Source organism: Trachinotus anak, unplaced genomic scaffold (genome assembly GCF_046630095.1).
Source record: "Trachinotus anak isolate AG129_WGS33_773 ecotype Australia unplaced genomic scaffold, CSIRO_AGI_Tana_v1 ptg000023l, whole genome shotgun sequence".
Taxonomy (NCBI): Eukaryota; Metazoa; Chordata; class Actinopteri; order Carangiformes; family Carangidae; genus Trachinotus; species Trachinotus anak.
Genome location: NW_027273874.1, coordinates 2,591,159 through 2,612,605, shown reverse-complemented (window position 1 = coordinate 2,612,605; position 21,447 = coordinate 2,591,159). Strand labels below are relative to the sequence as shown.

Genomic DNA, 21,447 nt, shown 5'->3' with positions numbered 1-21,447 from the left:
CCTCTTTACTTAATGGAATTTTTTGACCTTTTTAAAAACACACTTTCATTTTGATTGATACCACCCTTTATATCTGTTAAGAATTAAGCCTATAGAATATATAGACAAGAAATAAGGAGTATTTATTTCAATTTGACAAGCAAATAAACATCTTGCCATAAGAAACCATTTCTCTTTTATTTTCTTGAGCTGTGTCTCAGCTGCAACTCCAGAAATGCGTCACGGGAGCGGCCATATCTCTCCTGTATCAACCTCACTTTTTACTGGGACCACGTCAAATATAAAACCAATTTTAAGACTCCTTATTTTATTTTTTTGAAACCCGTGACCGCAAGTGGGAGGAACATTTGAGGAGCTTTTCTTGTCGTAAATGGGCCACCATATGTAGTATTGTTATCTATAATATGATGCAACTACACCCATCAGACAAACTTGACTGTAGCGTTGGTTGGCCTGTGTGAGAGAAGACAGAACTCAAACACAGAGATTTGAACAAGACAAAAAGAATCACTTTATTCAGTCAGAGTCAGCAGGGACTCAAAGTGGGAACGTCCACACCCCATCAGTGCCTCAGTGCCTCTGAACAAATCAACATATTGTGCAAAAGGAGCATCCATTAACAGTGTAGCAAAGGGTCAAATCTTTAAAAAGCACTGTCATATTACACGTCTCAAGATTGGTCATCTTCACAGAAGACAAAAGACAGTTCAGCCTAAAAGCTCTTTGAAGCGAAGTGAATGAAGAAGGTCCTGATCTCTTTGGGTGAGATGGTGACAGTGAAAGCTTCTTCCCCACATCTCCAAGGCCCTTTGTTTTCTAGAAGAAGGCAAAAAAGGCATTAATGTATATCTAAGTGTAAGTCTGTTAAAAAAGGAATGTCAATCAAAACCAGTGAACTGTAGTGCATTACTGTGACTGGGCATAAACACTTCTCCTGTGTGCAGCCATTTCTCACTTGTTTCTAAGTCATCTGCAGTCTTCCACTTCCACCTCTGCAGACTGGTGATGTCCCAGGTTCCTGTGAGAGAGCGCTCCTCTAGCACTTTTACTTCCCCTATGCCCTGCAGAACATCCTGCCCATACAGGAAACGGCCATTGAAGAAAAAAGAGTAAGTAAACTATTTTTAAAATTATGAAAATCCATGGAATTCCTCTTACAGTAGCACAACGCTGATATGCAGAGTTGAAGCTGTATTCCTTATCAGTACCTTTAAGTTTATGGTGACTGGCTTTGAAAGCTCGGGATCTTCTCCCTCCTCAAACAGATGCATGATTCTCAACAGGACACGATCATAGTCCGGCTCTGAGGGCAGATCCCTACCTAGATGCACAAAAAAGAAATGACATAATTGAATCCCATAGAAAAACAAACACAATGGACAGATTTTAATGAGCCCAGTATTTATCCCTGCTGACCTGAGTGTATGCGACTGAGGTGGACGTCATGATTAGAGCTGTAGTTCCATCCGGGGACACTGAGGCTGAGCAGGTGGAGGTTTGGCGGCAGAACAACTGAACGCACGGGAGAAGTTCCTCTGGGCTCCTTCTCCTGCCAGGGCTTCTCTGAGAGCGGGGAGCGAAATGTGAAATATACAGTACAGAAGTTGACAAAGTGCATCAGGAGTGACAGAAGCAGGGACATATACTTAGAGGTATAACTACCTCTACATTTTATATTTTGCCCTGGTGAGAGAACATTATGAAACACTGAAATTGTCAGATGTTGTGGTTGAATGTTATTTGTTGTTAAGTGTTAAAAACCCCTCAAAAAAAACCCAAAAAACACATCAAATAGTCAAATAGTTTTTATGTCACGTGGCCTTAACAAAAATGGGCACTCACGAGGTTGGTCTATGGGCATGATGACGGGTCTGTGCTGCAGCGCTATTGCCTCCCTCTGGTAAAGCGTGGAGGTGGCGCTGATGGAGCCCAGCATCATCCACAGGGTGGGCCTTACAACTGAACTGTCATTCAGGGTCAGGTTGTAGCCGAGGTTCCAGGCCAAGTTGTTCCAAAGACGTCGATGGAGCATGACCTAAGGGGAAAAAAACAAAACAAATTGCAGGATGTTTACATGTTTCCGTGTGAAGAAACAGGAACTGAGTGTGCGCTCGCATGGCTTTTTCTACCTCCAGTTGTCCGTTGGCCTGGCTGGACACACCGTGGGCTCTGTCGCTGCTGAGCACCAGTCTGCTGAGGTCATCCTCAATGTAGGCTGTCCGAACCATGGGGAAGTAGTTCTGCAAAACACATGTTAATGTGGATTACTTTACACATTAGAATACTTTAACTCACTGGGACCAATTACACAATTGAAGTCATGGAAATGCCTTGCAGCATGAATCTCCATCTTTTCCAAGGACTTACTCTTGCTAAAGTGTTATTAGTGAACTTCCTGTGTGGCCTCTTCATCATCTGGTAGCCATTGTCATCTGTATACACAGTCCTGTTGTTCTTCAGGGCAGTGCTGGTCCTGAGGACGACCTCTGTGTTGAGATGGAGGGGTCCCAGTGAATAGATCTGCTCCAGCCTATGACACCGCAGTCTGGTCCCGAAGCATTCTGGGACACGGGTGGTGATTGAGTAAGCATAATCTTTATCGCTTTCCTCTCTGAAAGATGTTAAATTATAATGTCACAGTTAGGGCTGCGGAGAGAGGAGCAGAATAACTTCACCAGAGAAAAAAATATACTAATGAATCCGATAAGTTCCTTTAACCCACCTGTAGAAATATTGCCTGATCTCAGACACAATCTTCCCAGGTATAATCTCCATTTCCACGGCCTTGTAGGCCCGCACAGCTGAACCGTTGGTGCTGAAGATGTAGTTATCAGAGATGGGCCCTGCTTTCACGTCTCCATTTGCGTGGTACTCCCAGAAATCCTGAGTCATCCTTACTCTCCTTTTTTCCTCACTACCAAGGACGACAGAGAGGTCAAAGGTCAGAGAGTTTCAATGGCACAAGAGAAAAGCATGAGGGGATGTCGAGTCATAGACAGAGAAGTTAAAAGTTTGAAATGAATGTGCAGTATCAGGGTGATCAAATTATTTTGTATCACTGCTAAAACACTGATACACACAATACAACACATATTATATCTAAACAATAGAAATGGACGTGAGAATATGTAAACTCTTACAGATAGGTGATGCTGTGCAGTAAATTAGTATCCTGGTCAAACATGAGCTTGTAACATTCATTCAGAACTGGTAGAAGCCTCCTTCCTGTTTTGGTCCAGTCCCGGACGTGGCGTCTCTCAAACAGAACCCCTTTAGCTTCATACGTCCAGCTACACTTGGATCTCCCAGAGCACGGCTTGCCAGAGAACTTGATCAAGTATTTTCTGTGCTGAAGGCCCCCGAGGTCCACCATGATGAAAAGGTCATAGGTCACATTGGACTGTGCTGACCTCTGGATCTGTGACAGACAGAGGAAGATGTTATTACATCATAGATTAAATAGATTTACTGTTTCTGAAATGCAAGACAATTAGGTCACACATTTTTCCTCTTACAAATCAAAAGTTAAAGTAATAAGCAATAAAAACAAGTCATTGCTCAGTTCTGTACAATTCTGCTGTTACAGCTTTACTTGGTCTGCTAAACATTTAAATTTGTTACTATTGGCTTTTGAAAAAGGAAAAACAATACCTGTGCGGGCACAGGCTGTCCATCATCATCAAAGACGGCTGCATTCGGGAAGGTGACTGTGACGTTGATGATAGTGGTGATGTTCCACGCTAAAGGGTTGTAAACGATGACATGCTGCTCCAGAGTCTGATGAACACCTGGCATGAGGAGATGAATGACCAATTTATTGAAATGGTAACTTAAAAGTTCGTTAATCCTGATGCTAATGTTAGCATTTAGTTCAAAGCAGTTATTCTGACGACTAATTTTTTTTTTATGTATTCATTTATGTTTTGACAATGAAAGTTCAGCTTGACGCAGCCTTTCTGGTAAATTAGCAAAGAATATCAAAAGCTGGCTCTCTCCAAAAAGTAAAAAAAAAAAAAAAAAGACTCACTAATTAACATGCATCTTGTTTCTTTAATCCATAAACAAACAAAAAACAACAATTTATGATTTTGAAAGGGGGGAGGCTGCGGCAATATTAGCATGCTAAGGTCAACTGCTGTCCTGTTGTAAGTCACCTTTCCTGTGATAGCGGCTGCTGAGCATGCTGGGGATGTCAAGGTGGTGTGGCAGCAGAAAGAGCGCGGCGAGAAGCTCCTCCGCTCCCATCATGGCCTGCATGAGATGCTGCAGGTACATATCTGCCACCTCGGGAGACTCCGTGCCAGTGATACCATCATGGTGTTGCACCTAAAAACAAACGCCAAATGACATCTTGTGGTGTGGAATTGTGTATTTCATGCCATCCCCCTGTGATAAAAGAGTCCAGTAGACAATTTGACACTTTACCTCAGAGACAGCCCAGCGAAGTGCTCTCAGTTTTTCCAGGGCCCAGTCTTTAGCTACAGGTCCGTCAGGGAAGCTGATTCTATATCGGGTGAAAAGAGTCTCAGCTGCGTGCAGCTGGGAACTAGCTTGCCGTGCCACTCCTTTCAAAACATTTCTGGAGGCATAAAATCCTGTCCATGCCTGGTACGGTTCTAGGAAATAAAAGACATTAGTCACAGTAGCTGATATCAACATGAAAACGGTGTTTGACTGTGCCTCATTTCCGTCCTTTAATGTAAGCAGGTGATGCTTCGAAACAGAGAAACAGATTCTCACCAGTGGAATATGGCAGGAAATCTTCACTTCCCCGACTCTCCCAAACAAGATTTGATTGGTAGATGGCTTGGAAGTATTCACTTAGACTGGCATACCGGACTGTCACCCCTAACTCTTTGCTGTTCTGGTTGATGTACTTCATTAAAGGATCCATGTTGTTGAACTGTACAGATGAGTTGTAGAACTGCTTGTCACAGCCCTAAAACACAAGGAGGAAGAAATAAATCTACTGTGTGCATATGTGCAGACTTTTCACTGGAGCTCTCCATGTAAAAAAAAGACTTGACCTTGAATAAAATGATGCCAGGTTTCTGTTTACTCACCCATGGCCAGAGCACATGGTTAGTCCTAAACCATGCTGCCCTCTGCTTTATGTTCTCCACCATGGTCTGGGCGTAGGCGTGTACTGTCCCCTTAGTGACGGGCAGGCTCATATTGGGGTAAACTCCATCTTTAGGTGGGTCTGGGAACAAGGCAACTCCGTTCCAGTAGAAACCAGAACTGAGAACAAAATGTTTTTGGTGACAATTTGCAGTTTTTCTAATGAATAAAAAGACCATTTATCTCAGTAACCAGTGTAATGCAGTTTTATCTGTCATCTATTTTCTTAATATCTTTTTAGAAATTCATACTCAAGTCAGCCTATGATCTTTGGGCTTTGGTAGAATGAAAATAACTTCCTGTAGTGGCAGACACAAACAATGAAAAACATCAGACAGAGATAAAGAAATAGTCTGAACATGGTCTACCTGTTTGAGAATGGCAGGTGGGATGGAGTGCAGTAGCTAAACTGGTCCATAATGTGAGTGAAGATCTGCTGCTTATCTTTCAGAGAGGGGGAGCCTCTCCATACAAACTGTAGTTTCTGTACAAAAACAGATAAATAATAAGCAGTGACTATTTACTACAACGTCCAGGTAAGAAGTATAAAATGCAAAACAATTCCAATTTACATTTCTGACTGAGGCGCCAACTAATACCTTCTTTTTCTGCAAGGTGTCTTTGAGGTCATAGTCAATGCGTGAGATGAGGTGGGCATTGAAACCTGCCAGGGCAAACAGGACCGGCGTGGTGGCAGAGGCTCCAAATGGATCCACGTGCCAGGAGAACTGAGGACGTACCCCAAACGTCTCATAGAGGAAGCCGTGTCCCTCTGAAACAGCAGGGAGGTACTGGGTCACTACATATGTCGTCGCTGGAATTTCGGGTTACGGCGGCAGGATTTGCTTAGTACTACCTGTCATTTGCAATATCTCATCGTCTAGATCAGTAACAGCCTCATCGTGCATCACTTGTCCCCCGATGATGAACTCCAGCCTGCCTTCTTTTACAAGCTGTCGCACCTAGACAACCAAGCAAACCATAACGTGATTAATATTTACTGTGCATGTAAAGGGTGACTCCACTGAGTTTAAACGTAAAGATCAGTTCAGAACTACTCATCTTATGAAAACAGGGACTAAAACCAGGATATCTTAGCCTCTGCTGCTTTGATTTCAACTCATCTTTTTGCAATCTCTCTCTTGCAAATCCCTAAACTTTATGAAAGGGCAATACAGGAGTATCCCTTTAAGAAATATGGCTTAGAGCTGCTTTACTGTGACTACCTCGCAGTCTTTTATGTCAGCACAGAGCAGTGACTCATCGCACATCCTTACTTGTTTTTTATGGGTGTTTGTGGCCACAGTGTCCCACCACAGTCGAAAGAACTCCTGCTCCACAGCGATGAACCTGCGATCTTTGGCCTTAGACAGCTCCTCGGTCACACTGGTGTACACATTGGCTGCATAGGCGTGCATACTCTCCTATGGAAAATATAAACTCAAGTTCATATTTATACAGACAACACACATATTCATTCAAATTATATGACATACAGTACCTTGGTGAAAGGAAACTGTTCAACTGTAGGCTGTATAATATATGTTTGACAGGTTTAACACCTTATTAGAAAGTTAGACATTGAAACCTACCTGAATTGTGTACACCCAGCCAACATCCATGTGACTGTGAGGAATCACAAATGTCTGAATTGGCTCGTTTTCACTGCCTGAAACTGCACATGAGTCGCAGCAACAAAAAACAAACACAATAACTGCGAAAAACCTCATCTTTTTTTTTTTTTTTTTTACCCCGTCAAAATGGGGAAGCTTTAGCTGCAGAACTTCTAAAATCTCCTTCCTTGTTATTGTTGTGCTGCAGCACGTGACTCTGACGACTCCAATATATTCAGTACGGAAGCCGACACAGATCTAACTAGTTTAAATGCGCTTGTGACCTTTACGCCGGAAGTAATCATTGTAAACACTGTGTACGTTTGGAGGTGAAAACGTATCCTCCAATGTAACATAAAAATGTCAAAAAATACAAGAATTGCATTAGTGTTTGGGGGCTTTGTAACGGCGGTTGCTGCTGCGTTTTATCCCATATTTTTCTACCCGCTTACGCACAAAGAAGAGTACAGTAAGTGGCTTTCAGCTTTCCTTCAGTTTCAGTTACACAATCGGACAGTTTACAATGTCCAGCCAAATGTTATTTAATATGCTGCTGCGTATGAAGATTTTAGCAGTGTGTTGATTTTTTTTTTTTTTACCGTGTTGCTTTACTTGGCAAAACATAAACCATGTTCGTGGTTTTAGCTAATAGACGTTAGCTAACATGTCGTTGTTAATGCGTTGGCGCATTTTTAGTTAAGTAACCTCAGTTTTCTGGCACTTTCCAAGTCTTTTCGTATACATTTAACTCGCTGAACTGTGGATTTTATGTACCCAAAACATTAAACGAAACCTTACACAAAAGCAAAAACGTAAACAAAAAACTTAATTTACATAAACTGTTTTGCTAAATGTGGCTAAAGCCAGTTTCTCACTGCACACTGAGAAGTTTCCTTTCCACTTTCCCAAAACCATAAACATATAGTTAAACCAACTAAGACAAATACAGGACAATGCCAGGAAAATACATTAAGCTAAGCTCTGGCCAGTACAGATGGAAATCTACAGCCAGGACACAGAGTAAAGCCGTGGATGAACTTCTTCTAGTGTTACTGACAGTGCAGGCACAAGAGAACAATAAAGACTGAGAATAATCAGCGTCTTTGTGGAAACTTGTTTATGACATTGATTTTGACCACAAATGTTTTCCACTCAATGTACTGTGCTGTTCTCTCTTTGCTAGGAGAAGTCCAAAAAATGAACCGGGCAGGAATCAACCAGGCAGATGTGCAACCCGTGGGTAAGAGCACAAGAAGGGGGATATATTTTGGTATATTTATTTTCAGTCTACATGACAGGTATTTTATATACTTGATGGAGGTTTTGTAGACTGAAATGTTCCTAAATGAACATTATGCGTTGAGCCACACTTGTTGTACTTCAGGTACAGTAAATTGAGATTTCATTTAATTGCACATACAGTTAAAAAAGATGTGGTGAGAAAAACAACCACTACTTTCTGTGCAGTTCAGGGCCTCATCAGTTCCTTCTCATCCCCTCTTCTTGCTGACGCCGTTTCTTTCTTTTTTTTTTTTCCCCCAAAGGTGTGAAGATATGGTCTGATCCGTTCAAGCCTGCAGGAAAATGACGACCAGTGACAGCTGACCTTCACTAATTCCAGACACTGATGCTGATGGATAACGCCTGTTATGATGAGTGCTTGGTGTGCGCGTGAGTGAATGAATGATTTCCAGAATGTGTTAAATTTTGGCTGAGTGATTCTTTATTCTATAAATAAAGTTTAAAGTTCTAAAAGCTTAAACATGATTTTGTGTGAAGACATCTTGATACAGTTTTTTGCTGCACTGGGTAATATATTGCGATGAGAGACAGAGGAAGATGACCTCAGATGTTCTCTCTACCCAGCTAAATGTCATCCTTTGACCACAAGGGGGCACCCCATGCCTGCCTGTCGACCCAAAAAGCATTGGACTGTGTATTGTTTTGTTTATGCATCTTAAATATTTTGGAAAAACTCTTCTATTTCCAAAAGCCTTGCTCTGGTATGCAGCCTGTAGGAAATTATAATAAAATACAGTGGTTTGTTTACCAACCCCATTCACAAGAATCTCTTTTGACATTTTATTTTGATTTAGTTGATGCGAGAGTAATAAAAACGGTTCAGCAGATGAGGGACAATGTCCAGTAATGTGCAGCATCATCTTCCAGAATGGAAACAGTAGAGACAGAGTTATTCCAGGACACATCGCTCTGAATTATCATTTCCTTGTCACAGATACAGGGTTTAACTGTTGCTTGACTGTTTGCATGCCGTGTGACTCTAGCTGCCCATAGGCTGGAAGGATAGGGCAAAGCTCCATGGTCGTCTTGTTCAGAATCCTACTCGATGTGATCCAGACTCCCTTTACGAGTCCACGGGTGCTGTAAAAGCAGAGAATTCCAAAACTACCATTTTTTTCCCTGTACTTTTGTGGTTTCCTGACATTGACCAGCATCCCCTTTCAGAGTTTGGTCCATCAAAGTCCTTTTGGAGGAAAGATAGATTAAGAAAGAGCTAAAGCATGTGTTTATGGTCCTTCAGAGATGGTGCATTTTTAAAGTTGCCCTTAAATCTTTCACGGTCCTCGATGTAGCCTGTACTTTCGGACTTTTAGGGCCATTCGTGAGGCCCACTGCCAGCAAAACCGACTGCACGGGCCAGCAACGGCCACTCTCCTTCTCAACCCCCCAATCAACAAGCCCCATTGTTTATGAGAGGTTGTTATTGTTGGGCTGCATTCAGAAACAAGAGAAAACTCAAGAGCTCGGCTGTGCTGAGGCGTCCAAAGTAAAGAGAGCAAGGGGTGAGGGGGTGGTTAAGGAAAAACGAAAAGCAGAAATTCCTCTCATTCCCCACTGGTGTTTTCCAGATTCCTCAAGCGACAGCTCCTCGGCTGTGTGAGTGAAGTAAGCAACCAGAGGGGAAATTGAGGCGAACGGCGAGAGGAAGAGAACCACATTCTTGAGGGGACGCGTCACCTACACACAGAATAGAAAGACACTCAATCTCTGTTACTTTGCCTGGCAAAGTATGTAACAGGTTGTGCAGCGTGGCTCGCGGCTTTTTAGTCTTGCCTTCCCATGAATCAGTGCTGGAATCACTGTGACACCCCATGTCAGACGCACTTTCCCCTTATGTCTGTCTCTCCTGAAGCCGGCCTCAAGTCTGTACCAGGCTTTTATGGTTCTGTGTTGTCTTCTTCTCTTTATGTGGCCCCTGTCCCATTCAGCTGAATAGATAGACACCCATTACTATAAAACATTCAATAGGGTCACAGCGCGCCATGAACCAACATGAACTCAACAATGTCGCCTCCGCAGCACTTTTACTATCCTGCCATTAACCCATCACACAAATCTCCCGCAGCTATTGAAGAGGTTTTGGAGAGTTGGTGGCACGTCGTCGCTCTGAGCAGTTTGTTAGGCGTGGGTTCAAGACCAGCAGATAATTGGCCAAGGTTTCTAACTAACTGCCACGAGAACAAGGGTTGACAGACGGGCCACGGGGTTGGAGAAACAACGAAGGGAGCATTCAGGAAGGGGGCGGGATGGCGTGTAAAATATGAGCAAACGCCTCGCTCGTGCTATGTCAAGTGTGTGGAAAATAGAAGCAGAAAATAACAAAAACAAGAACTTTGAAGGGCCCTGAATAAAAACCTCTTGATGACACACTCAGTAATTGGAAACAGAAAACTCTGGTGTTGATTTATAGCTAAAGCGATTTCTTTTTGTTGTTGTTGTTGTTTATTTGTTAGTACACAGTTACTTAATGAGGTGCATGCTCCCCGTCAAAGAAAGAAAGGACACCCCACATTAATGTCCACATTATAACCATCAGCAAATACAAAATAGAAAAACATCCAGATGGCTGTAATCAGATTGTGTCTACAGAAGAATACAGATATGCACCTGTCAAATGAAGGAAGAGCAATGGTTGAATCTAAATATATGCTGCAAATACCAGAAAGAAACAAAGAAGAAAAGGGGAAACATGCCAACTAATCCAGTAAGACAAAACAGACAAGAGAAAATACAACTTTCCAGCAACTAACAATCATTTTGTGTACTCCTGATTCATTACACAACATTACACAAATAACTACATCTTTTACAAAATAATGCTGTGCAGCCTTTTTAAGTTGTACAAAGTAAAGACAAGAAAGTGACTCGCTGCATGATGTTTGTCTTTTGCCAGGTCATTTACGATCCATTAAAAGTAAAAGAGTACTCCACCAGTTTAGCATGGCTCCTCCTCGCAGCGTCAGACTCATGATGGACCATAAAAAGAAAAAAATCAAAATCGATGTAGCAGAGGTGGAATAATTTTTTATTCCAGGCATTCTTCCTTATGAAAACATGGCACCCATGTTACCCACAATGCAACTCAATGCAATTTTCTTAACCATACAGATTCGAGTGTGTTGTGCTAGTAGCGGCTAATGTAGCGGCTAGCTTTGAGCAGGAGATGAGGAGTGGGCTTTATACATCTTTTTTACATTTGCAATAGTATAGTGCAATCCAACGATGCATACATTTGGTGGAGTTTCCCTTTAAGGCCTATAAATGGATCCCTCAAAGCCTGATGCAATTCAGAATAGATGCCCTTTTTTTTTGCTTTGGAATACATACACATGGGTACAAAACACATTATACACCATAGTCTGCATTTACAGCACATTGCATTCACATCACTAAAGCAATGACTACTTCAGCAAAGATGTCACCAAGAACGAAAAAACAAGAGTATCACAGATTATCACTTAAAACAAATTGAGCACACATGTACACAAGAGCAAATACACACACACACACTTACACACAGTTGGTTTTCTCCCGTAAAACAAGCAAGAGTCTACATTTCACGTCTCAAATACACTGCTTAGCCTTGTAAAACAATGTACCAGAGCGCTGTCCACATTCTTGGGTCAGCAGGCGCACGGCTGTGGAAACAGATAGTGTAAGTCTGAAGCAGTGTCTAGGAAAAAAAAGACACTGGCCAGGCTCGCAGCAGGCAGGCGAGGCAAGCTGCCCCAGTGACAGTGTGGTCTGGAGGGAGCTAGTGTTACACTAAGTGTGTGCATCAGTGTGTGTGTGTGTGTGTGTGTGTGCATGTGTCATTCAGGAAAGAAAGCAAAGAGGTTCAGTTGAGAGGAACGCAGTATCCCCTAGAGACTAAACTGTGGTTGTGGAACTTACTGGAACTCCAAACATCGTGTGTGTGCCTTTGTATTCTGTTCGTGTTTGCCCCAAGCAGGACCACAAATAGATAATTATGGTTTGTTTTAGGTTGCATCTCTGCTGCCCAGTCGTGAAGGCATTGCAGTTCGTTGCTGTGGTGTGTCAGTTCTCAGTCGAAGCTGTGGGCATTGACAGCCAATGGTAAAGGTGCAGATGATGCAATAATGGTTCGTCTATTTGTGTGTGCAAAATAGACTCTTACAGGAACTTTCAGCCGTAAACACTCTGTGTAGTAATTTGGCCACACAGCAAAGCATGAGTGAAAACATGTTAAGCAGCCTTGGCCTCTTAAGTCTGTCAAATGAACTAAATATAAACATTCATTCATAATATAGTCATTTTTTAAATATTTTGAATAGAAATGAGCACAATTCTTTTTTTTTTTTACTATTTAAATGAGACATTATAGGTGTTGAATCAATCCTTGCTTTTTTTTAGATTAGCATGGTTAGCATGCAAAAACACAACAATATATGGCGGATATGAAGGATAGCAATGTCAGTCTGTCCCAACTGTTACTGGGTGGATTCTTATAAAACTTTTTATATTAGTTCATGGATCCCAGTGGATGAGTTGTAAAGTTGTTGATCTCTTAACTTTCCGCCTAGTTTCATGAGGCCAAAGATTCAATTATGTTTATGACCACATATGTGCAAAATGAATGGCATCCTAATCAGCCATAGCTGTACTTTATGTTTAGCGCTAATTAGCACTAAGATGGCGAACATGGTAAACACTACACCTGCTAAATAATCAGCATGTTAGCATTCTCCCGTTAACGTATAACTCAAAATAGTGCTGAACCACTATGTCTGCAGACTCTTAGTCTTTTGCTGAGATCACTTGGCAGTTGCACTGTGAATCACAGAGGACAAATGGAAAAGATGGATGATGGGAGGGCTCTCCATTGCTTGGTCATATGTAGAGTATTTTCATTCTGTGAGCATCTGTGTTATCTTTTAAAGTACTGTTTTTTTGGCAGAAAAAAACTGACCTCCATGGGCTGAAAGTTTCAAGGCTGTTGCGCTTGTGACCCGAACAGCTGCGATGTGAGAACTTCAATCGTCAGGTGATAGCAAGAGCACGATTTTCACCCTGTTTTTTATCACTTTTATAGAAATACAACCGCAGTAAGTAAGTACATAAAAGACCCCACAGAAACAATTGAAATTAAAGGAACAACACGTGTCTCTACTGTCTTTATGGTTAAACTCAAAGGGATCGTCTTTCTTATTCAGGCAGCCAGTGCTTGTGGTTTAGCAACACCTCTGAATAAGATGAGTAGGAAACTCTGAAATGTGCCAAAATCCTGTCTCTTGGCTGTTGTCCACGTATGGATCTGTAGAGGAAATGTTAAGCAATTAGTTGGACTTTAAGGTTGGAAAAAAGTTATTATTTCCTCCATCTTTTTTTTCAATGGAGAGGAAAATCTTTGTTATGGACAGACCTCATCATGCAGACCATCTTTTCCTCTTTTAGTGTGTTGTCCCATGTTCCACTGATTCTATGGAACCAAAGAAGTTAAAAACCACAATGGCATTTAACTCCGAACTGTTTGATTAACAGACAACCACACACACACACACACACACACACACACACACACACACTGACTGAAATATTATTGTCACCCATCCTAAACACACACCATTACAGCACCACTGTCTGAGCTTGTGCGAGCCCCGGCCGTCAGTCACGTTATATAGCAGGTTTCCGTTTTACAGTCCCATTATAATCTTAAAAAATTCTTATGCACTAAAACAGCAGGGTGACTGTTGATTTAGGCAAGGCTACTGACAGAGAGGGCCAGAGCTGTAGGCAATCATGCTGCTCTTCCAAACCTCTCAGAAAAGCTAAGAAAAGAGGGGCGCGGAAAGAGAGGGAGAGTGATTTATAAGGCACCTTAATACTTGACACGTTCATTCGTGAAAATAAGTCTGCGGCCTATCAAAGCTACATCGCTTACATTCAAAAGCCATGGAAAGCTCTTTTATACCACTTTTTTATACCCTGTGGGCCAGTTTTCATTCACATTTCCTGGCATGGCGCTCTGCTCCCCCTCAGTTTGAGGGATTTCATCAAAATAAACAGTTTAACCCCGAGACAGTATTTAAAAATTATATTGTAGTGAACAATACAGAAGGTATGCCGTTTCACAGAGCTGTGTGTAATGCAATAAAGATGGATAAAAATGTGTAATATTATGATCTAATGTGACATACAGAGTCTTGTTTTAGTTGGACTCCTGTGCAAGTGGACTGAATGATTCACAGTGTTGAAAATACTCACAATACCCCGCTATTTTAATGCTGCAAGATGAACTGTATCCTGTTATTAGTGGTTTACGCGCAGAGCAAATTGATTCAGTAAGTCAAGTCTATATCCTATGGCATACCAGCAGCTGTATTGAATTGAATTGTTTTAAAAAATATTTAGCATCCGCAGTGGTGTGTAATTGGTCATATTCAGTGTGTATTTTTATTTTAGTGTAAATGGCGGGTGGGTGAGCTGACACAATCTCCCCCTTTGTTCCTCATGGGCTTTCATTAAGGCCTTGTGGATGACAACAGAATATATGACTTGGCCCGGGACGAGAATTCTGGGAAAGTCATGGAATTTTGGACGCCTTGACGGAACACAGGCTGTCCGCTTTTGGCCCGTTCCCCACCGAGGAGGAGGAGGAAGACGAGGAATCCTGTTGCAGTGTGTGTTTGTGTGTGTGTGTGTGTGTGTCCTTGTGTGTTTGTGTGTGTGGCGGTAGGCCTTAAGGACATCCTTAGGGAGCTGACCCAGAACAATGACAGGTTTACAGCTCAGCACCAGGCAGGAGCGCTTGCATGTGGCTAGTATCAAACAGAGACCAGGATCTCTCTGAGCACTAGACCAGATTTGACCCAACGTGATTGTCTTGATTATAAGTAAGGCTGGTAATCTGTATTTTTACCTAGGCGGGGAAACTACTATATCTGTTCAATGCATTTACCTTCCTCACATTGTCAAAAAATCCTTAAGGCAGAAAATCCATGAGGAATCATTCAGTCTCTTGTATTTTGGAGCAACTGTCTTTTTAGATTTTTTGCTAATGAGTAACATGCAAAGTTGTTTCAGTAAGTCCTTTGCAATATCTCATGACAAAACTTACTGACATTTTCACATTATTGCTAACAGATCTGGAGACAAATTTATCTCACAAAATACTTGGACCTGACTGCTGGGAGATTTGACTCCCTAAAGACTTGGCCGCATCTGGGACTTGAAAGTAAAAACATTTGAGTCTCGGGTTTTAACCTAGTAACATCCCGGAATGGTGAGCATAACTTGTCTGTCAGGAATTGAGACTTAAAGTCTTGTCTCAAATGACTTGTTACATGATTTGCACATATATTCTAGGCACATATGTTCTAGATTTTAGACTTAACTCATGATTTGACTGGACATATTCATAAGGACCTGAGATGGAAGTTGAGGCTCTCAGTGTTACAAGACTTGAGACTTGACTTGGACCTTCATCAGATCACTTGGACTTGTCCTTAAGGACTTGAGACTTGAGTTATGACTCATCATTACAAGTCTGGAGGCTCACTTGTCTGAAATGACTTAAGGCTTGACCTAAACTTGCTCCTAACGATTTGATACAACTTGAGGCTTGTTATTACAAAACTTAAGGTTTGACTTGGACTCGATTTACTTGTTACTTGATGTTGACTTGAGACTCTATTACAAGCTATTACAAGATTTGAGACATGATTTGTACTTGACTTGAAAAGCTTCAGACTTGACTTTGACTCGACTTGTCTCAAATTTGGCCATACTATGACTTGTTCTTGACAAACCTAGACATGATTTGAGACTGTGTGACATACTTGAGATTGGATTTAAGACTCTCTATTACAAGACTTTAGATTTGCCTTGCACTCAAATTACTTTTGACTTTGCTTAGACTTGTCCTTAAGGAACTGAGACTAGACATGAGAGTCTAGTCTAGTCTCAAGTCCTTAAGGACAAGACTTGCTCTCATAAAACTTGAGGCTTCACTTGGGCTTGTCTCACATGACTTGAGACTTGACTTGAGACTTACAATGACAGACTAGACACTTGATTTAAGACTCTCTATCACAAGACTTTAGTCTTGATTTGGACCTGACTTGGACTCTCATTACTTATGATTAGGCTTGGACTTGTCCTTAAGGACTTGAGACTCACTATTACAAAATTTGAGACTTTCAGTGAACTTGTCATAAGAGATTTCTTGTGAATTAACTTGAACTTATCCATAAGGCCTTTAGACTTGCTGTTATGAGACTTGAGACCTGACCCTGACCTGTACTGAATGACTTAGACTTGTCCATAAGGACGTGAGACATGACTTGTTTTGATTGTAACAAGTCTTTGCTGTCACAAGAGTTGTAATTTGACTTGAAACTTATGATGAACTTGCCCTCAGAAGACTCAGTAACAGCTCTCATTGCTTGTCTTGATAGCTTGGTTTTCACGACATCTAAGCTGCTGTGGACAGACCATAAATTTTTACCGAAGATTGTGGAAATGGTCATATTGTATCCTTTTCAATAGCTTTAAAACCTTGGAAAGTTTTTTTCTTTCCACAACTGCTGAAGAACTTCATTATTTCCTACATTTGTTCGCCTCAGCTGTACGTGCAACGGAGGGTCAAAAATAAACCATGGTCATGTCATGTGCATAACCCTAAACCTAACCACAGGATTAAATAGCACCCATATGCACTGATGTCAGTAGGAAATTTGCAAAAACGATTGAATTGCATGCATAACCCTCATCCTCATATTCTGTCCAGAGGCTAAACTTCTGCTATTTAATGCCATTTACAGAGGAAAGCCACCCTAAGATGAAAGTAGAATCATATCCCACCTGAGCTACAAATGATCTCGCCCTTTGGGCAGTGAGCTTACTTTGTGGTCTCCCTTTTCCCTGCTCCCTGCTCTCCCCGTTCATCCATCCCTCCTTTGCTGCTCCATTCAGCGAGGAAGAGAACAAACCACATGTTTCAGGGAGGAATCCTGAACAGGCAGCATCCCAGACCAAAGTACCTCCAGCTCTCCTGCCCCCTGGCATCACTTAGCTCTACCCTGTCATTAAAGACAGAGCTGCATGATTTGTGTTGGAACTCAGTCCTTTGTTCAAGTAGGCTGGGTGCAGAGGGGGGGGGGGGTAGAGGAATGATGTCATCTCAGGTCGACTCTGGAAGGGGGCCGGGACCTGTGGTGGCAGGAACAGTGTTGCCTTTGGGCTTCGGTGCAGGAACAGACAGATGGAGATGGAATGATGTGAAATATGATGAACCCAATTGTGTGTAATTTGGTATATGTGTATTTGCAGTGTGTCTGGATGAGTAAATATGTGCCTTTTTTTTTTGTTTCATATTGTGGGCATGCAGGCGGGTGCTCGAAACTTACAGTGTGTGTGTGTTTGTGGGGGTTTGGTTGTCTGTGTGCAAAGGCATGTGGTCGGAAAAGTATAGGCTGTTTTATGTTGCGTTCGCTCTTTGTTTCAGTGTTTCTTTAGTGGGTGGATGGTTGAATGAATCATTTGGACAGAGGCTGAGGTATCAGAAAGAGTGGTTTGGCTTGGGGGTTAGGGGGGTGAGGAGGGGGGCGGGGGGGGACAAGAGGGAAGGAAAACCAACTTGTACTTGTGGCTTAGGATTCCTGATGCACACTACTGCACGGTGATGTCTGGCTCCCTGGTGCTACCTACAGTATGTAGTGTAAAACATCACATACACCACAGATGAAGACTGAAACTTATTATCTAAATTATTTCTGTTCTAGTACATCTATGTGTACTTTATGTTGAAGCATAATTTAAATTTATTGCAACATATACAGAAAGAATAAGTTCGACTAAACTTAGCCAGTGTCATTGCTGGTGTGATGGGGCCTTAAGGTGCCACCTGAACTATTGGTGCAACCTTTGTGGACCAGTGTTTAAGGTCTTATACACTCGCACAAATGTTTTCAGTTTCTCTGGCTGATTAGAGGCATCGTGTTATGGTGGCAACATGATTGGCTCAAAGTTTAGCACATGGATTTGACTTGGGATTTGACATGGGACGTCATAGCTAGTGCGGTCATTCAGATCAATGGTTTCCAATCTGATGAACAGGAACCAGCCCCAAAATAAATCTGAGGGGTCACAAGATGATAAGCAGGTTAGGAATTTAGAAAATACCCCAAAAGTGTTCAATCTCCTACATATTTTTTAGGCCTAATATTGGCTATCCTCTTGGGAAACATTTGATTTGTCTTTTTCGATTTCAAAACTTTATTCAAATGAATCCACTGGGAACAACTCACTGACATATTGCTTTGTTTTAGTGGTCACAAGCTTAAAAGGTTAGGAACCACTCATTTAGAGTACTATGAAGTAACAGATAAATATAGAAATATGTTGCCTTAAGTTGTTAGGATGAGTTATGGTTTGTTACGTAACTGTGTTTTTTTAACTGTGTTTTTTTTTTTGTGTGTCTACAGTTATTGTTTCTGCAGTTACACGTTGCTTTTGCAGGGAAAACCATGTGATTTCTGCATAAAGATGACGCATCTTTTGACTCCCAGCCATCTTTTAGAGCGAGCAATTAGATCAACCATAAATGGACCACAGACAATTTAACATGATGGCCAAAGTGATGGATCTTTAATGGCTTCGAGATAAAACCCGTCCTTGCTCTGAAGTACAGGAAGCTTTTATTCACTTTTCAGTGTCAGTCACATCAGTATATAAATTTGACACTGAATTTTGAGTGGAGAACTTTACTTTTGTGCGTTGTTAAGCAATTCCTTGGAGCCAGAGGTTGCATATGCACACTTCACATATTAACACATTCATTTCAAATGTAAACTGCCAAGGAAGTGGACTTGCTGTGCACTCCCAATGTTATTTCACATATTTATTGCAACTTTTTATTATCTCTGCCTCCAATAATATTTAGATGGAAGGGGACTGATAGGAGCAGAGTTCCAATAACAGAGATTAAGTGCTCCGGGGGTGATTGTGCAGCATTTTGAGGAGAGAGGCGTCTGCCTAAGTAAACTCAGCCCAGCACTGAGGAATTGCGCTCTGGAACGTGGTGGTGTAACCAGAGCACGGGTTTAGCCCAAGGGAACTGGGCTCAGTTTTCCAAAAGCCTCTATCTCCCGCGATATGTAGTGTGATTTGAGGCGAGGACTGTGTGTGTGTGTGTGTGTGTGTATGTGTGTGTATGTGTGTGTATGTGTGTGTATGTGTGTGTGTGTGTGTAACAGGGGAAGTAGATGGAGGGCTTACAGAACGGCTAAGTCAGGAAAACAAGTCTCAGGAAACCCTATACCTCACTCTGGCACCAACACAGACGTTCTTTCTTTCTCTTCCTCTGTCTCACTCTTTCTGTCTGTCTCTCTCTCTCTCTCTCAGCCTGCCTGTCTTGCTGTACCTCTCTCTCTCTCTCTCTCTCTCCCTGCACGCCTGTACTGGAGAAAAGAGGAGTGAAAGCAACAGCAACCAGTGCAACAACAAAACTGAAGCAACACTTGACACTTGGTGCTGTTGAGATAACAGCAATGACCTTGTTGAGATTTCAGACCTTCTCAAGTCAAGCGCCTCTCTTACTGTCTTTTTTCCACTATTTTTCTTTATCTTTCTTTGGCAGCTTTTTTGCTTGATTTATAGAAGTTAGTTGCTTCACCATAATTGTTGTACCAAATTTTCCCAAGCTCATCAAGGAGTCTGACCTTGTCACTAAGTACTTTGCATCCATGCTAATTTAAAAGCTGAGCTGGACAGAGTCCCGACTCAGGGCCTATTTACACACTTTTTCTGGAGCTTTTAACCATATCACGCAGTCTTCATTTTCCCTTGACCCAGCAATACAGCATCGTGCTTCTAATAGCTCATCACCTTATATGGTAATGTGGTGAACTTGTTCGCAAATAGTTGCTCATTTTACACATTGTTATGGGGCAACATTATGATTCATTTGGCCACCTGGCAAATGTAAGTCCGCTAATTCCTGAGGGAGCTATCTGGCTCTTTAGCTGCTAATTGCTATGTACACTGGCTAGTCGCTAACTGCGTCTACAGTGAGAGTAAACCAAAGCAGTAAAGTTGTGGGCGGTAAAACCAAAATAGAGGGCTGAAAGACAATTAAAAGGTCTTTAGAGTTTAGGAGAAGTAGTTGTAATTCTGTGTACGTTCGTTAATGGCCTCTTTCAAGTTACACACGATCATTTGAGCCATTGATAATACAAACTTTTGAATTATGACTTTTTGATAATAGCAGCTTTAAGTGTTTCATGTTTTCATGCACGTGTCTGCAAATATGTGTCCGCTTATTCATTTATACTGTATTCATTTCAGGTGGGTATTCACTTTGTTTGGGTTTGAGCCCCCTTCATCTGGCAGGTCCTCTTCCTCTTTTCATAAAACATGGATCAAAACAAACTCAATACTTGTGACCCACTCAACGAGGATGCGAAGAGACCTGCAGGACTTGCAAATTTATCTGCAATTTGCAAACAGCGATCATCCATAAAACATGACACTACCAAAATTTGCAATGCATGTGTGCACAGCGCTCGCTTTTGTGAAACAGTATACAGCTCTCTGAGCTTCTAGGGTATTACCTGCCGACTCTTTGCATTTTATGTCTTATTTCTGTGCTTCTGATATCTCTTTTAGTCTTTTTCCACTCTGCGACAGGCACTTAAACCCCCCCCCCCCCCCCCCCCTTGTGTTTCTTTTTCTTTTTCTAATTTCCTGCCTCATCTCTTTCTCTCTCTCTCTCATACTCCCATCAGTTCAATTAAAGGGTGCTTTGTATGCCATCAAACCACTAATGTATATCACTCTTTTTCTTTGTCTCACCCTTTCTTCTCCTCTCTCTCTCTGCCTCTCAAGCACACACACACAGGCACACACCCACACACACTCACATCTCCTGCCTGCACTCCTTTATCTTATCCCTTTTCCACTATCCCTGAAGCCCTTGTCTCTCTATGTCACCCCCTGTTCCTTTTTCAACAACACTTTCCACTGCTTTTCCACTCCTTTTCTTCCTATTCTACCCCTCAACTCTGTCTCTCCCCTCTTTCCGTATTTCTGGACCCCTCACTGCACCTCCCACAACAAACACACCTACTTACAACCCACCCCAATCATCCCATTTCCCTTTTTTTCCATTTGTTTTAGCCATATTTCTTCCCTCCCCAATCGTTGCTTCTCTCCTGACACCTCATTCTCTCTGTCTTTCTCCTTCTGTTCTCCTCCATCTATCACTATCAGCCTCTGTTTCCGTGTCTCCCTCAGTCTCCACCTTATCAGCTTGTCCTCTCTCTGCTCTCCACCACAGTTCTTCCCTCTGTTTCCCTCTCCTCTCGCCTCACTCTGTCCTCCCCTCTCAAGCACTGTGTCCTCGGTGTGTCTGTGGGGGCAGCGAGTGGTCAGGCCTGCCTGCAGGCATCAA

At 42.1% G+C, this 21,447-nt stretch overlaps 2 protein-coding genes across 2 annotated transcripts; one reads left to right on the top strand and one right to left on the bottom strand.

Moving 5' to 3' along the window:
• Positions 1–565: 565 nt before the first annotated feature.
• On the bottom strand, positions 566–6,950 carry man2b2 (mannosidase, alpha, class 2B, member 2). The gene is given in 20 exon segments (XM_071459169.1): positions 566–816; positions 956–1,073; positions 1,209–1,321; positions 1,417–1,563; positions 1,843–2,035; positions 2,130–2,240; positions 2,368–2,611; positions 2,723–2,914; positions 3,141–3,418; positions 3,652–3,757; positions 3,759–3,788; positions 4,181–4,326; positions 4,426–4,616; positions 4,741–4,939; positions 5,064–5,241; positions 5,490–5,605; positions 5,721–5,893; positions 5,978–6,083; positions 6,399–6,545; positions 6,714–6,950. Coding segments are annotated over 20 exon segments (3,030 nt in total). The 5' UTR covers positions 6,852–6,950; the 3' UTR covers positions 566–712.
• A 48-nt stretch (positions 6,951–6,998) lies between these two features.
• Positions 6,999–8,501, top strand: smim20 (small integral membrane protein 20). Its single transcript, XM_071459168.1, has 3 exons — positions 6,999–7,203; positions 7,918–7,974; positions 8,279–8,501. Exons 1-3 carry the CDS (start codon positions 7,095–7,097, stop codon positions 8,320–8,322), a joined length of 210 nt encoding a protein of 69 aa, XP_071315269.1. The 5' UTR covers positions 6,999–7,094; the 3' UTR covers positions 8,323–8,501.
• Positions 8,502–21,447: the final 12,946 nt, after the last annotated feature.

Coding starts and splice junctions, on each gene's coding strand:
- smim20 (XM_071459168.1), top strand. CDS start 7,095: ATGTCAAAAAATACAAGAATTGCATTAGTGTTTGGGGGCTTTGTAACG. Junction 7,204..7,917: donor TACGCACAAAGAAGAGTACA/GTAAGTGGCTTT, acceptor TCTCTTTGCTAG/GAGAAGTCCAAAAAATGAAC. Junction 7,975..8,278: donor GGCAGATGTGCAACCCGTGG/GTAAGAGCACAA, acceptor TTTCCCCCAAAG/GTGTGAAGATATGGTCTGAT.